This window comes from Staurois parvus, unplaced genomic scaffold (genome assembly GCF_062004578.1).
Source record: "Staurois parvus isolate SC_StPar_1 unplaced genomic scaffold, SC_StPar_1.0 ptg001186l, whole genome shotgun sequence".
Classification (NCBI taxonomy): domain Eukaryota; kingdom Metazoa; phylum Chordata; class Amphibia; order Anura; family Ranidae; genus Staurois; species Staurois parvus.
Window position 1 is genome coordinate 167,282 of NW_028318982.1, and position 17,480 is coordinate 184,761.

A 17,480-nucleotide genomic window follows, 5' to 3' on the forward strand; every position below is an offset into this window, starting at 1 on the left:
ACTCGGTCTTTTCTGCAGAGCTGTTTTTTGTCAAGTAATGCAGACCATAGACGGGTCGTTTATTGGCCGAATTTTCATCCGCACGAAAAAAAAAAAAATCGGCTGATATTCACGCCATTAGTGGGGCAATGCCGTCGGCCGTTTTTCGCAGATCTTCTCGTTTCTTTTTATCGGTCATGCTGGAAAATCCATGAAAAACGTCCGTTTTTCATCAGCACTGGCGGCAACATCCATGGCAGGAGCGACCGATAAACGGCCCGTCTATGGCCTGCATAGGCTCTATACAATGCCAACAATATTGGTGCTGCTAAAAGTCCAACTTGGCTCACTTGTCAGGAACAGAGCTCCAGCAATGACAGAGGAGCAGAGAACTCCCATATCATGGCTACACCTTTGTTACAGGCAAAGTAAGCTGGATCCGAATACAAACGCTGCAGTTCTGCTGCTTGCAGGAGCATGCGAGACGAAGCGGGCAGTGAGGGGAGAAGAGAACTCCCCGTCACCTACAGCATTGTTCTTAGCAAGTCTATATGCAGCATTGTTTATTCATTTTTTTTCCCTTCAACCCGCAAGTTGAAAAAAAATTAAAAAGAATATGGACTTGATCCCCCCATCCAAACATTCGAGGCCAATGGGGGAATCCTGCTACTGTGCCTTTGTATTCTAACAGCGAGGAGACTTCCCCACCATCAGAAAACACCATAGCTGGCAGAATAATCAAGCCACAAAAAAAAAAAAAAAAAAAAATTCCAATAGGGCGGTTTTAAAGAAGGTGAACAAATTGGTAGATTTTCTGTCCCCCCCCCACCACGATGTCAGATGTGATGAAATGCATAGGGCGGAGCTAACGCTCCTGACGTCATCACGCATTGGTTAAAAGCGTAAAGATTATTATTATTATAATACAGTAAAGATGCGTATGTGCACATAATGAATGTATTTCCCCCCTTTGTTCAGACTTAACCTATGCAACCGCACACACATATTCATGTATTTATACACAAAGGCACAGAAGCGCCTGTTAGATGCAGATATTTGGATTCCGAGTTACAGATCTGAATGCAGTGCATGTTTACATACCTATGTGAAGGATGCCACTGAAAACAATGCAGCTATGTTCAGATCCGTAATTAACCACTTGAGCTCCAGAAGGTTTTACCCCCCCCCCCCCCCCCCTCATGACCAGGCCATTGCTTGCCATTTGGCACTGCGCTACTTTATTAGGCAATTGCCTGGTCATGCAACGCTGTTTTTTTTTAGTTTTTTTTTTTTTTACACACAAATAGAGCTTTCTTTTGATGGTATTCGATCTCCACTGGGTTGTTAATTTTTTTATTATATAAATAAAAAAGACAGGAAATTCTGAAAAAAAAAATTGTACATTATAGACATGTTTGTTATTTTACAAAAAAAAAAAATTAACCTTTAGAAGAATCGCTTTAATGCAGGGGTGTCCAAACTATGGCCCTCCAGCTGTTGAAGTACTACAAGTCCCATCATGCCTCTGCCTGTCAGAGTCTTGCAAGGGGGGGAAGAGGGAGAAGGGGAGAGAGGGGAGAGAGGGGAGAGAGGGAGAAGGGGAGAGAGGGAGAAGGGGAGAGAGGGGAGAGAGAGGGAGAGGGGAGAAGAGGGAGAGAGGGAGAAGAGGGAGGGGGGGGGAGAGGGAGGGGGGGAGAAGGGGAGAGAGGGAGGGGGGGAGAAGGGGAGAGAGGGAGAAGAGGAAAGAGGGAGAAGAGGAAAGAGGGAGAAGAGGGAGGGGGGGAGAAAAGGGAGAAGGGGAGGGGGGGAGAAGAGGGAGGGGGGGAGAAGAGGGAGAAGGGGAGAAGAGGGAGAAGGGGAGAAGAGGGAGAAGAGGGAGGGGGGGAGAAGAGGGAGAAGGGGAGAAGAGGGAGAAGAGGGAGGGGGGGAGAAGAGGGAGGGGGGGAGAGAGGGAGGGGGGGAGAGAGGGAGGGGGGGAGAGAGGGAGGGGGGGAGAGAGGGAGGGGGGGAGAAGAGGGAGAAGGGGAGAAGAGGGAGAAGAGGGAGGGGGGAGAAGAGGGAGAAGGGGAGAAGAGGGAGAAGAGGGAGAAGAGGGAGGGGGGAGAGAGGGAGAAGGGGAGAGAGGGAGAAGGGGAGAAGGGGAGAGAGGGGGAGAAGGGGAGAAGGGGAGAGAGGGAGAGAAGGAGAGAGGGAGAGAGGGAGAAGGGGAGAAGGGGAGAGAGGGAGAAGGGGAGAGAGGGAGAAGGGGAGAGAGGGAGAAGGGGAGAGAGGGAGAAGGGGAGAGAGGGAGAAGGGGGGGGGGGGGGAGAAAGGGAGAGGAGGAAGAAGAAGAGGAAGAGGAGGAAGAAGAGAAGGAGGAGGAGCGAGAAGAAGAGAAGGAGGAGGAGCGAGAGGAAGAGAAGGAGGAGGAGCGAGAGAAGAGGTAGAGGAGGAGGAAAAAGGAGGAAGAGGAGGAGGAAAAAGGAGGAAGAGGAGGGAAGAAGAAGGGGGAGGAGGAAAGAACAAGGGGGAGGAAGAACAAGGGGGAGGAGGAAGAAGAAGGGGGAGGAAGAAGAAGGGGGAGGAGGAGAGAGGAGGGAAGAAAGAAGGGGAAAGAAGGGAAGAAAGAAGGGAAGAAAGGGGAAAGAAGGATTGGTACCCACTCCAAGATTCCACTGTTCCTAGAGTTCGATCCAGAGCTGGTCCTCAAATGGCAATCCTTACAGGAAGGGCATTTATAAAGAAGAAAAAAAGGGAAAAAAATGCAAACTTTCACTTTAAAACGTTGCTGGCCTGGCGTCAAACAGATCCCACTAAACGCCTCAGGTAAACTAGCTGCGAGCCGCTAATCGCCTCCGACTTATCTTCGGGGCGATGTGACAAGGGAGCTGTATATTACCAGCAGCAGCATCTGTCCTCATGATACGATCCAGGGGACGCAGATTAGCATAAAATCTAATGATGTCAAGAATGCCTACGTGAAAGAAAGCCTGCGCCGAGGAACTATTGCCGAGCCTGACAGCGGCAGCGCAGTTTAGAGATGCAAATGAAACCATTATGTTCAATAATTATATGAAAATATGAAGAGTTCAGCATGTTTCCCAGCCCCGATGGCGGTTAATGGGATGTGCGCTTATGTAAATAACCGCTATTAAAGCTAATGCCAAAAAAACCCTTAATAAATTCATAGTAAAGCTACTGATTTAGGAGGCTTTTTAATGCCGGCAGCGCTCAATTATTAGACAGGAGTGCATTATTACGTTTAAACCTCATTACCGCGGCAAGTCAGCGAAACTCCATCAATTATCTTGCGATAATGAAAATGAGAATTGTTCAAGGTGGGGGGTGGGCCGACGCAGGAAAATAAAAAAATATTGCTTCTTGGCAATTTTCTTTGAAAGCGCCAAAATTGTGTAGGGGGGATGTTGTGAGCGTGGCCCTGCAGAGATCACGTCATCTCTCTAGCAGCTTGCCGGTTCCCGAAGCCGCGGCACCTTGGGGGTATTTTCGCAAAAGACCGTATGCGAGATGATGGAGGCGTTTGCGGTGGAATCATCGTGTTCAGCATTGTTTGTGAAAAATAAACAAAATCAATGCAATTGCCTTAATGAAATTGGTGGAAATTTTTCATTATTTGTTTCTCGGATGAAAACAGATAGAAAAATTGCAGTGCAGAGCAAAGAATGAGAAAACCGCTTTTACCTGATAACAGGGGGAAGTTCATTAAACCCAATCAAAAGCTCAGTGGATACAAACTGACCAACATTAAAAATTAAACAGAAGTCGCCAACCAAAATGGGTAATTAACCCTCACACGATCAATGGTAATTTAACATGTTACTAAACTGCATTCACTATATCCGGTCTCCCCAGACCCCGCATTGGCTATATCCGCTCTCCCCGGACCCTGCATTCACTATATCCGCTCTCCCAGGACCCTGCATTCACTATATCCGCTCTCCCCGGACTCGGCATTCACTATATCCTTGTCTCCCCGGACCCTGCATTCACTGTATCCGCTCTCCCCGGACCCCGCATTCACTGTATCCGCTCTCCCCGGACCCCGCATTCACTGTATCCGCTCTCCCCGGACCCCGCATTCAATGTATCCGCTCTCCCCGGACCCCGCATTCACTATATCCTTGTCTCCCCGGACCCCGCATTCACTGTATCCGCTCTCCCCGGACCCCGCATTCACTGTATCCGCTCTCCCCGGACCCCGCATTCACTGTATCCGCTCTCCCCGGACCCCGCATTCAATGTATCCGCTCTCCCCGGACCCCACATTCACTGTATCCGCTCCCCCCGGACCCCGCATTCACTATATCCGCTCTCCCCGGACCCTGCATTCACTATATCCGCTCTCCCCGGACCCTGCATTCACTATATCCGCTCTCCCCGGATCCTGCATTAACTATATTATTATTATACAGTATTTATATAGTGCTAAAAGGTTTGCTCGGCGCTGTACATTAAAGTGGGGGGACAGAACATGAGACAATACAGTAACAAAACAAAACACGAGGGGTTCGAGGGCCCTGCTCTTTCGACCTTACAATCTCCGCTCTCCCCGGACCCCGCATTCACTATATCCGCTCTCCCCGGACCCCGCATTCACTATATCCGCTCTCCCCGGACCCCGCATTCACTATATCCGCTCTCCCCGGACCCCGCATTCACTATATCCGCTCTCCCCGGACCCCGCATTCACTATATCCGCTCTCCCCGGACCCCGCATTCACTATATCCGCTCTCCCCGGACCCTGCATTCACTATATCCACTCTCCCCGGACCCTGCATTCACTATATCCGCTCTCCCCCGACCCCGCATTCATTATATCCGCTCTCCCCGGACCCCGCATTCACTATATCCAGTCTCCCACAGAGCATGGAAATGCAATTGTTTTAGTAAATATAAACTGCTAAATCCCTTTTCTCATCAGCCGTATAGAGCAGTCTTGTGACTTCTATCAGTGTCAACAGATGCAAAAGATGTTGTTGAGGATTCCAGATGATGGTCGTTACAGCGCCCACACTAGGATGAATGCTGGTAACATGAGAATATGTTTTGCATATGACAGCTGACATGATGATCACATAATTGGGAACCAATCAGATCCTGATCATTAGTGGGACCGGAGGCTGACAGATAGCAGCTATGCACAGTGTAGGCTTCTACCTGTCAATAGGGAGATGTCAGGCCGACTGGTCTGATGTGCAACATCATAGGTGGGAAGTGTATGTTGCCACGGTTTTTATTAAAGCAGTTGTAAACTTCAGACATGAAATATGAGCAAAGCATATCCTCTATAGTGTCTAATGTGTCCCAATGCAGAGCACTAAATGTCATTTCTGTCCGATGCCCCTTTCCTCTACTATAAGCATGAGCCATTTCTGACACCAAGAGAAAAATGGTGACGGGGAGGGACCTCCAGGTGATTGACAGCTTCAGCTCTGTTCTTGTGTAAAGGGGCTGTCCCTTCCCTCCAATCAGCACTCAGTTCTCCTCACTGATTTAACTTCAGCTCCCTGCCCCCTGCTTTTCAGAGCTGAGAGATCCGGTGTAAATTCTGCACTTCTACTGGATGTAGAGGACGGACGGCTGCAGACAGACAGATACAACTTATGAAGGAGGATTTGTTTCATCTCCAGGTGTGTTCAAAACTTGGTGTGAAGTGCATTTGCCTTCTCCGGATAGCATGGTACAGAAGTACCATGCAATCCAGCTGCAGATTTCCAAAAGTAGTGCATGCATTACTTCTGGTGCAGTGTGATATCAGCCCATTCAGTGTTGGTTCACATACAGTCAGGTCCATAAATATTGGGACATTGACACAATTCTAACATTTTTGGCTCTATACACCACCACAATGGATTTGAAATAAAAGGTGTGCTTTAACCGCAGACTGTCAGCTTTAATTTGAAGGTATTTACATCCAAATCAGGTGAACGGTGTAGGAATTACAACAGTTTGCATATGTGCCTCCCACTTGTTAAGGGACCGAAAATAATGGAACAGAATAATAATCATAAATCAAACTTTCACTTTTTAATACTTGGTTGCAAATCCTTTGCAGTCAATTACAGCCTGAAGTGTGGAACGCATAGACATCACCAGACGCTGGGTTTCATCCCTGGTGATGCTCTGCCAGGCCTCTACTGCAACTGTCTTCAGTTCCTGCTTGTTCTTGGGGCATTTTCCCTTCAGTTTTGTCTTCAGCAAGTGAAATGCTCAATCGGATTCAGGTCAGGTGATTGACTTGGCCATTGCATAACATTCCACTTCTTTCCCTTAAACTCTTTGGTTGCTTTTGCAGTCTGCTTTGGGTCATTGTCCATCTGCACTGTGAAGCGTCCAATGAGTTGTGAAGCATTTGGCTAAATATGAGCCGATAATATTCCCGAAACACTTCAGAATTCATCCGGCTGCTTTTGTCAGCAGTCACATCATCAATAAATACAGGAGAAGCAGTTCCATTGGCAGCCATACATGCCCACGCCATGACACTACCACCACCATGCTTCACTGATGAGGTGGTATGCTTAGGATCATGAGCAGTTCCTTTCCTTCTCCATACTCTTCTCTTCCCATCACTCTGGTACAAGTTGATGTCGGTCTCATCTGTCCATAGGATGTTGTTCCAGAACTGTGAAGGCTTTTTTAGATGATGTTTGGCAAACTCTAATCTGGCCTTCCTGTTTTTGAGGCTCACCAATGGTTTGCATCTTGTGGTGAACCCTCTGTATTCACTCTGGTGAAGTCTTCTCTTGATTGTTGACTTTGACACACATACACCTACCTCCTGGAGAGTGTTCTTGATCTGGCCAACTGTTGTGAAGGGTGTTTTCTTCACCAGGGAAAGAATTCTTCGCTCATCCACCACAGTTGTTTTCCGTGGTCTTCCGGGTCTTTTGGTGTTGCTGAGCTCACCGATGCGTTCCTTCTTTTTAAGAATGTTCCAAACAGTTGTTTTGGCCACGCCTAATGTTTTTGCTATCTCTCTGATGGGTTTGTTTTATTTTTTCAGCCTAATGATGGCTTGCTTCACTGATACTGACAGCTCTTTGGATCTCATCTTGAGAGTTGACAGCAACAGATTCCGAATGCAAATAGCACACTTGAAATGAACTCTGGACCTTTTATCTGCTCATTGTAATTGGGATAATGAGGGAATAACACACACCTGGCCATGGAACAGCTGAGAAGCCAATTGCCCCATTACTTTTGGTCCCTTAACAAGTGGGAGGCACATATGCAAACTGTTGTAATTCCTACACCGTTCACCTGATTTGGATGTAAATACCCTCAAATTAAAGCTGACAGTCTGCAGTTAAAGCACATCTTGTTTGTTTCATTTCAAATCCATTCTGGTGGTGTATAGAGCCAAAAATGTTAGAATTGTGTCGATGTCCCAATAATTATGGACCTGACTGTATATGTGGATTGGATGAGATTTGAACCTGAGATGGCTGTGTGTGAAAATCCCAGTAGATAAGCAGATTTTAAATACCTAGACCAGCCCATCTCGCACCAACAACCATGCCACGTTCAAAGTCACTTTAATCCCCTTTCTTCCCCATTCTGATGTTCCGCTTTACCTTCAGCAAGTCGTCTTCACCACGTCTAGATGCCTAAATGCATTGAGTTGATGCCAAGTGATTGGCTGATTAACAATTTGTGTTACCAAGCAATTGAACTGGTGTACCTAATAAAGAGCCGCTGCGTGTATATCTTGTCTGTTATTCTCAGAGTGGATTAGATATTTTGTTCCCCAACCACAGAGCTGGTTATTTAGATTTACCACTGCAGAAAGACACAGTTAAGTCCATATATATATTTGGACACAGGCACAATTTTCATACTTTTGGCTCTGGATGCCACCAGAATAAATTAAAACGAAACAATCCAAATGAATTTGAAGTGCAGACTTTCAGCTTTAATTCAAGGGGTTGAACATAAATATCAAGTACAAATGTTAGGAACTGCAACCATTTTTAAACACAGTCCCTCCATTTTCAGGGGCTCAAATGTCATTGGACAAATGAATATAATCAAATAAAATGTTCATTTTTAATATTTTGTTGAGAACCCTTTGCTGGCAATGACTGCCTGAAGTCTGGAACCCATGGCATTACCAAAGACTGGGTTTCCTCATTTCTGATGCTTTTCCTGAAGTCTGGAACCCATGGACATGACCAAAGACTGGGTTTACTCCTTCCTGATGCTTTGCCAGACTCTAACTGCAGCTGCCTTCAGTTGGTCTTTGTGGGTCTTTCTGCCTTCAGCAAGTGAAATGCATGCTCAATGGGGTTGAGATCAGGTGATTAACTCGGCCATTGCAGAATATTCCACTTCTTTTCCTTCAACAGCTCCTGGGTTGCTTTTGCGGTGTGTTTTGGATCATTGTCCATCTGTACTGTGAAGCGCCGTCCAATCAACTTTGCTGCATTTGGCTGAATCTGGGCTGACAGAATATCTGTAAACACTTCAGAATTCATTCGGCTGCTTCTGTCTTCTGTCACATCATCAATAAACAGCAATGACCCAGTGCCACTGGAAGCCATGCATGCCCATGCCATCACACTGCCTCCACCCATGCCATCAAAATGCCTCCACCATGTTTTACAGATGACGTTGTGTGCTTTGGATCATGAGCTGTTCCAAGCCTCCTCCACACCTTTTTCTTCCCATCATTCTGGTACAGATTCATCTTAGTTTCATCCGTCCAAAGAATGCTTTTCCAGAACTGGTCTGGCTTTTTTAGATGTTTTTTGGCAAAGTCTAAGCTGGCTTTTCTATTCTTCAGGCTTATGAATGGTTTGCAACTTGTGGTGAAACCTCTGTATCTGCTCTCGTGAAGTCTTCTCTTGATTGTAGACTTTGACAATGATACGCCCACCTCCTGGAGAGTGTCCTTCACTTGACTGGATGTTGTGAATGGGTTTGTCTTTACCATAGAGAGGATCCGGCAATCATCCACCACTGTTGTCTTCTATGGACGTCCATGCCTTTTTATGTTGCTGAGCTCACCAGTGCGTTCTTCTTTCCTCAGAATGTACCAAACTGTTGATTTGGCCACTCCTAATGTTGCTGCGATCTCTCTGATGGATTTGTTTCACTTTTGAAGCCTTACAATGGCCTGTTTCACTTACATGGACAGCTCCTTAGAACACATGATGTAGGTTCATAGCAATAGATTCTAAATGCAAATACCACACTTAGAAGCAACTCCAGACCTTTTGCCGGCTTACTTGATGAAGAAATAACAAAGGAGTAGCCCACACCTGGCCATGAAACAGCTTTTGATTCAATTGTCCAAATACTTTTAGTCCCTTGAAAAAGGGGGATGGCTACTCTTAAGAGCTGTAATTCCTAAACCCTTCCTTCAATTTATATGTACATAACCTCAAATTAAACCTGAGAGTGCGCACTTTCAGCCCATATCCATTATAGAACTAGAACTGGAAGATGTTTTGGTAAACACCTAGAAAAAGGAAAAATAAAATTGTGCCTGTGTCCAAATATATATGGACATGTTCACCGTCACTGTTGTATGCCATCTTGACAAAAGTAAACTGTGCCCCACGAAACATTGACACATTTTATTGATTAATCTTCTCCTGCCGCTCAACGTCTACTTAAATAAGGCGGCAGTTTCAAGTGTAAGTTCGTTGTGACGCGACACCCGTTCGCGAAGATCAAGCTCAGGACGACCCAATTAAAGTAACGGCAAAGCAGAGTCATTGCGCCGTTTGCCATTCTTACAGAAGGAGCTCGTGTTCTGCGGGAGGAAATGGGAAATTCGTGTTGACAAATGTGGATTTCACAGAGGAAACCATGGCACAAACAGCTGGATGGCAGTTTCCAGCCGCACGCAGCCACCGGCCCATGCTGATAAGTCACGCTATAGAATGGAAACACATGCAGACTTATTCCTCTCCATAAATTAGAATAATTATATCCGAGAGTCGTACAGATGCAGAGTGAAAAAAAAGGGGGGGGGGGAATGTACAAATTAAAATAAAAGGATATCTTCCCTCTCCGTGGCGATGAGCTTGTTCTGCTCCTCCAAATGCCGGATCTTCTTCTCAAAGGATTCATGCTCGGTCTTCAAACGCTCCTCTGTTACCTCCTTCTCCTCGCTCACCCTGGAAGGCCACAGAGAGTTCAGATGACTGAGAACAAGTAATAGTAAACTAGCAGCTCTGCAGTATTTCACATCTTTCCAAAGAAAACATTTCCATTTACTCCTTTCAGTACATCAGTTTATGCAGGAGCAGAGCATGGAACTAATCCAGAGCAGAGCATGGAACTAATCCGGAGCAGAGCATGGAACTAATCCGGAGCAGAGCATGGAACTAATCCAGCCCAGGTTTAACATGGAGAAGCAGCAGCCACACAAACATTTAACCCCTTCCAGTCCGGACGCTTTCCCCCCCTTCCAGTCCGGACGCTTTCCCCCCCTTCCAGTCCGGACGCTTTCCCCCCCTTCCAGTCCGGACGCTTTCCCCCCCCTTCCAGTCCGGACGCTTTCCCCCCCTTCCAGCCCGGACGCTTTCCCCCCCCCCCTTCCAGCCCGGACGCTTTCCCCCCCCCCTTCCAGCCCGGACGCTTTCCCCCCCCCTTCCAGCCCGGACGCTTTCCCCCCCCCTTCCAGCCCGGACGCTTTCCCCCCCCCTTCCAGCCCGGACGCTTTCCCCCCCCTTCCAGCCCGGACGCTTTCCCCCCCCTTCCAGCCCGGACGCTTTCCCCCCCCTTCCAGCCCGGACGCTTTCCCCCCCCTTCCAGCCCGGACGCTTTCCCCCCTTCCAGTCCGGACGCTTTCCCCCCCTTCCAGTCCGGACGCTTTCCCCCCTTCCAGTCCGGACACTTTCACCCCCTTCCAGTCCGGACACTTTCACCCCCTTCCAGTCCGGACACTTTCACCCCCTTCCTGTCCAGGCCAATTTTCAGCTGTCAGTGCCATCACAGTTTGAATGACAATTGCGCGGTCATGCAACACTGTACTCAAATTATTTTTTTTTTAGTATTTTTTTGAGACAGATAAAACTTTATTTTGGTGGTATTTATCACCACTGGGATTTTAATTTTTTTGCTATATAAAATGAAAAAAAGTCCAAAAATGTTGAAAAAAAAAGGTGTTTTTTCTAATAAAATTTTGCAGATAATTTTTTTTCATAAATCTTGGCCAAAATGTATTAATCTACCTTTTTAGTAAAAATAAAACAAATCCCCAAAATTAGTTTATAACCAAAAAATTTTCTAAATTTTTTTTATATATGTTTTTTTTTTTTTTTTTTTAACAGTCACCCTAGCAGTACAATGTCACCATAATGATTGCCGTACTTGTGGGGGGTGATGAAGATTTATTTTTTATTTTTTTACACTGATTGCTTTTACAACCATAAAAGGCTATAAAGGCAATAATTTTTTCCTTCTCTCTGACTGCATTCCTGCAGCCATTGAGAAATACTGTGTGAGCTGTGATTGGTCACAGCTTGTGACATGGTACAAGGCTGTTATAAATAGCGTTGTACCATGTGATCTCTGTGATCATTGACAGATTTCACAAGTAGTAAGCAATGATGTCAAGAAGTGATATCTTGTTTACTATTCATGTGATCACTGATGGGCCAATCAGTGATCACAAGAATCGGGACCTCACACAGAGGTCCCGTACAGCGGGCACCAATCGCAGTGCCGCGCGCTCACAGGCAATGGATGCGAGGGGACGTTTAGAAATGTCCACCTGCATCGGCAGCACTCCCGTCTGGCTGTTTATCTCCATGGGCCGGATGGGAAGTGGTTAAAGTGACATTAAAGGTTTGCTTTTTTATTTAACAAAAAAACAGGTCATACTTACCTGCTCTGTGCAGTGGTTTTGCACAGAGCAGCCCCAATCCTATTTGATCCCCCACCGATGTTCCTGGCCACTCCCTACTGCCTAGCACCCATACAGCAAACTGCTTGCTATGGGTGTGCCCGAGCAAACTCGCTCCCAAGCTGCTGCTGTACATTCGCACATGAAGTGCAGCTCGGCACCACCCCTGCTCTCTCCTAGTTGACCCACTGGCTGCAATTGACAGTAGCAGGAGCCAATGGCTACCTCTGCTGTCTCAGCCAATGATGAGGGAGAGACCCGGGAGAGCTGAGGCCAAATCAAGATGGGTCACAGGTAAGTTTTAGGGGGGCTGTTGCACACAGAAGGTAAAATAAATCTTGAGCCTTTACAGTCACTTTAATATGGAATTATTGGCAAAGTAAGAAAGACCTACAAAAAAAAAAAAAAAAAAAAGTGGAACAAGAGGTGTTGGATATGAATACAAGTAAAATTTTATTTTGGCACAATACCCCTTTTAGTTTAGCATCTCTCTTCAGGAATTTGGGGGGGGGGGGGGGGGGAGTCTTCCAGAATTGAAATCCTTCATGCAAGATCAATAAGAGCACCAAAGTGTCCTAGATAATGGGTAAACTGATCAATGGCACTGGCAAGAACAAGAACCAAACCAGCCGCCTCTCAAATGCCCTCTAAAAAGCAATCCACTATGGGCTGTGAGGAGTAGCCAGGGCTTCCGCATGCGAAAACCAATCCTTGGTGTCAAAGGGCCACAGATTGGGCACCAGTGGTGTAAACCCTCCACAGGCATATATTTCCAGGAATATCCAAATAGTACTCCGCTTCCCCTTCCCTCAAGGCCACAGCAAACGTCATTTTTGCATTGTATCTCACTAGTGATTTCTCTTTTTACATCTTTACAAAAGCCATTGTTCTGCAAATGTAAATTCTACTAGCAAAAGGACAGCTTTATCCTTTTGTGGGATCATTTGCGATTTCTGCCATGCCATGGTCAAAGGGGGTTAGGGTGTGCTTCTTAGCTTACCATATTCACGGTCAGTAGCCTTGATGAAGAGAGCGCAAAAGAGAGCGCAAAAGAGAGCGCAAAAGAGAGCGCAAAAGAGAGCGCAAAAGAGAGCGCAAAAGAGAGCGCAAAAGAGAGCGCAAAAGAGAGCGCAAAAGAGAGCGCAAAAGAGAGCGCAAAAGAGAGCGCAAAAGAGAGCGCAAAAGAGAACGAAACCGAAAGAGAAGGGGAAAGAGAAGGGGAAAGAGAAGGGGAAAGAGAAGGGGAAAGAGAAGGGGAAAGAGAAGGGGAAAGAGAAGGGGAAAGAGAAGGGGAAAGAGAAGGGGAAAGAGAAGGGGAAACCAAAAGCGAAAGAGACAACTAAAGAAACCAAAAGCGAAAGACCTCGAAAGAGACAACTAAAGAGAAACCAAAAGCGAAAGAGACAGCGAAAGAACCCGAAAGAGACAGCGAAAGAACCCGAAAGAGACAACGAAAGAACCCGAAAGAGACAACGAAAGAACCCGAAAGAGACAACGAAAGAACCCGAAAGAGACAACGAAAGAACCCGAAAGAGACAACGAAAGAACCCGAAAGAGACAACGGAAGCAAAAGAGACAACGGAAGCAAAAGAGACAACGGAAGCAAAAGAGACAACGGAAGCAAAAGAGACAACGGAAGCAAAAGAGACAACGGAAGCAAAAGAGACAACGGAAGCAAAAGAGACAACGGAAGCAAAAGAGACAACGGAAGCAAAAGAGACAACGGAAGCAAAAGAGACAACGGAAGCAAAAGAGACAACGGAAGCAAAAGAGACAACGGAAGCAAAAGAGACAACGGAAGCAAAAGAGACAACGGAAGCAAAAGAGACAACGGAAGCAAAAGAGACAACGGAAGCAAAAGAGACAACGGAAGCAAAAGAGACAACGGAAGCAAAAGAGACAACGGAAGCAAAAGAGACAACGGAAGCAAAAGAGACAACGGAAGCAAAAGAGACAACGAAAGCAAAAGAGACAACGGAAGCAAAAGAGGACAACGGAAGCAAAAGAGAACCCCGGAAGCTAAAGAGAACCCCGGAAGCAAAAGAGAACCCGTAAGCGAAAGAGAACCCAGAAGCGAAACCGAAAGCGAAAGAGAAAGCGAAAACAAAAGAGAAACCGAAAGAGGAAACCGAAAGAGAAACCGCATGTGAAAGAAAAAACAAAAGCGAAAGAGAAACCGAAAACGAAAGAACCCGGAAGAGACAACGAAAGAGAAACCGCAAGCAAAAGAGAAATGAAAGAGACAGCGAAAGAGAAACCAAAAGAGAAATGAAAGAGACAGCGAAAGAGAAACCAAAAGAGAAATGAAAGAGACAGCGAAAGAGAAACCAAAAGGGAAATGAAAGACAGCGAAAGAGAAACCAAAAGGGAAATGAAAGACAGCGAAAGAGAAACCAAAAGAGAAATGAAAGAGACAGCGAAAGAGAAACCAAAAGAGAAATGAAAGCGACAACGAAAGAGAAACCAAAAGCGATAGAGACAGGGAAAGAGAAACCGAAAGCGAAACCGAAAGCGAAAACGAAAGAAAAACAAGAAAGAAAAAACAAGAACAAAAAAAAAAAAGAAGAAAAAAGAAAGAGAAATAAACACAAAACATGGTTGACCCCAAGTACACTTGCAAGCTAGCCAGCAAAAAAACAAAAGTACTCCTGTTAAAAACAAACTTTTGAAGCCATACAAGTCACCAGCTCTAAAGTGTGTGTTGTCACTTGCTAAAAATTGATCCCCTAACAATACGACAGTATATACCAATATAAAAAAAAAAAAAAGAAAGAAAAATTGAGCATGCGTACTTTGAGCCAGCAGTAGATAATGTATTAGTTTTAGGTTATTGGCTAGCTAAAAAGTGTTTGGAGGACCCCCTTTGTATTGATTTGTATATTGCGCTGCCCATGTTCACCTTTTTGCTCATTCAAAGGATAAGTTTGCCTTCGCATTGCTGTGAATGAACGCGAAATACTGTCTGCCACCACAGCAGATGGACTTGTTGGTTTTACTGGGCTGTGAGGGCACGGATGATCACTCTTGTTGCACACAGACATGTCCTCTGGTTTTCAAACAGAAAGCCCATACAGAGGTACGGGGTGAAAGCCAGAGGACAGGTCTACAGGAGCCCACATTGCACCCGTGATCTACTGATCGCAGGTGTCGTGCGTTCCAGGCTCCTGCAGGAATATATAATGCACATTATTTTTCAGCAAAAATGTGTGCATGTATTATTTTTTCTGCAAAAAGGCAAAAAAACTTTGCCTTTAACACCCCGGTCACGTCAAGCCAGGTGAGAGGCCGATTTCAGGTGCGAATTGCACCAAAATTAGTACATGTGCTACTTTAGAAATTGGTGCGGCTCTGACCAAGTTGGCACCGCACCGTTATGACCGATCTAATCGCGGACGCATGGAATGCAAATCACATGCCAAGTCGCACCCGATGTGATCGGGGCGTAAAGCTGATCTGGAAAGCTTTCAAGGTTTCTTGCATCTCTTTGGACAAACATTCTGATTGTGACCGCGGTGGCCCATTCCTGCGTAATGTGTTAGCACAGCCGCTAAAGCTGGCCATGGACAGGATCAAAATGAATCTGGTTCAGCAGGGACTAAATCACTTCAATCTGTGTGTGGCCATTCCTATTCAATCAGCTTCTGTCAAGCTGGGGGGGGGGGGGGGGGGGGGGAGGTTGTGGATGCAGCTGCTGATCCTTTTTTTCCTGACAGCAGAGTTCAGCAGTCAGAATAGGATATCTCGGCAGGGGGGATTCCTCTATCCACATTTTATTTTTTTTTTGTAAATGAACAGAAGACCACGAGTCATCTACATCCAGAATTTGATTATCTATCAACAGCAAGTATTAACAGAAAGTAATTGGATTTTTATCTCCTTAAAGTGGTTGTAAAGGCTGAAGGTGCATTCATGCATAGAATGTATGAAGGTAAAGGAAAAAAAAAAAAAAAAAAAAAACTTTCAGTGTGCAGCCCACTTCCTCAGACCCCCACTTATACTCAACTGAACCCAATTACCTACAGCCAGTAAGGAAGGAGCACGGCCGAGCCACGCTTTGTGTCTTAGACACAGAGGTAGCTCAGGAGCGCTCGAGCACATGAGTACCTCATAGCAGGCATTTTGCTTTGGGGGCAGTCATCAAGGGGAAGGGGCCAGTAGCACCAGTAGGAGACTCGAAGAAAGATCAGGGTCGCTCTGTACAAAACCATTACAAGTACACAAGTATAACACGTTTAAAAAAACAAAAAAAAAAAACAAAACCAAAACAACCCCAAAAAAAAAACAACCACCCAAAAAAAAACAACCACCCAAAAAAAACAACAACCCAAAAAAAAACAACAACCCAAAAAAAACAACAACCCAAAAAAAACAACCTTTACAAGACCTTTAAGTTTTAGTGGCTCTTTTCAAACCATCGGAATGCTAAAACAAGGTTTGTGGGATGGTGTCCATTGTGCTGTTACAATGCCTAGGCATTACATTTTATTCAACCCTTGGTACGGCATTCTGTGCTGCGGTGGAGTGTCATTAGGAAGGGTCTGGCATGTTGAAGAAAACTGCAACATTTTGCAAACACTGCAACGCACCTCAAGATTGTGCTGTGATGTCAACAGGGCGCATAGAATTTTCTATGTGCCCTAGCAGACAGCTTGTGTTAATCTGCAGGGAAAGGCTTCCTTGAAAAAGAGCAAACCTGATAAACGCCCCTTCATAGCAAAGTAACAAGGAATCTGTAAGCTCTACCCACAAACCAACTTATACCTACCTCATCTACACTCCCCCTGCCAATCTTTTATCCATAGCAACAACCACCAACGGTTGCCACGCTAATCCTCTTTCCATTGCAGCATTCCGTCACCGCTCCCCCGCCAATCCATTTTCCACTGCAGCAACCACCAACGCTCCCTCACCAATGCATTTTCCATTGCAGGAACCACCAAAGCTCCCCCGCCAATCCATTTTCCATTGAAGCAACCAAAGCTCCCCCGCCAATCCATTTTCAATTGAAGCAACCACCAACACTCCCCCGCCAATCAATTTTCCATTGCAAGAACCACCAATGCTCCCCCACCAATCCATTTTTCATTGCAGGAACCAACGCTCCCCCGTCAATCTATGTCCATTGCAGCAACCACCAACGGTCCCCCGCCAATCCATTTTCCATTGCAGCATTCCATCAACGCTCCCCCCCAATCCATTTTCCATTGCATCAACCACCAAAGCTCCCCATCAACCACCAATGCTCCCCCACCAATCCATTTTCCATTGCAGCAACCACTAACGCTCCCCCACCAATCCATTTTCCATTGCAGCAACCACCAACGCTCCCCCACCAATCCATTTTCCATTGCAGCAACCACCAACGCTCCCCCACCAATCCATTTTCCATTGCAGCAACCACCAACGCTCCCCCACCAATCCATTTTCCATTGCAGCAACCACCAATGCTCCCCCACCAATCCATTTTCCATTGCAGCAACCACCAATGCTCTCCCACCAATCCATTTTCCATTGCAGAAACCACCAGCGCTCCCCCACCAATCCATTTATCATTGCGGCAACCACCAACACTCTCCCACCAATCCATTTTCCATTGCAGTAACCCCCATCACTCCCCCACCAATCCATTTTCCATTGCAG

At 46.0% G+C, this 17,480-nt stretch overlaps 1 protein-coding gene across 1 annotated transcript in view; it reads right to left on the bottom strand.

The window, feature by feature from the left end:
- LOC149438509 (protein hinderin-like) overlaps positions 1 to 12,671 on the bottom strand; it is a gene marked incomplete at its 3' end in the record, with an annotated part of 179,485 nt that extends 166,814 nt beyond the window's left edge. The window contains exons 1-2 of the mRNA XM_089659772.1: positions 12,634 to 12,671; positions 9,992 to 10,107 (exon numbers count right to left, since the gene is read on the bottom strand). Coding sequence (XP_089515898.1) covers positions 9,992 to 10,107; positions 12,634 to 12,671 — 154 coding nt within the window. The remainder of the gene's footprint in view (positions 1 to 9,991; positions 10,108 to 12,633) is intronic.
- Between the last annotated feature and the right edge of the window lie 4,809 nt (positions 12,672 to 17,480).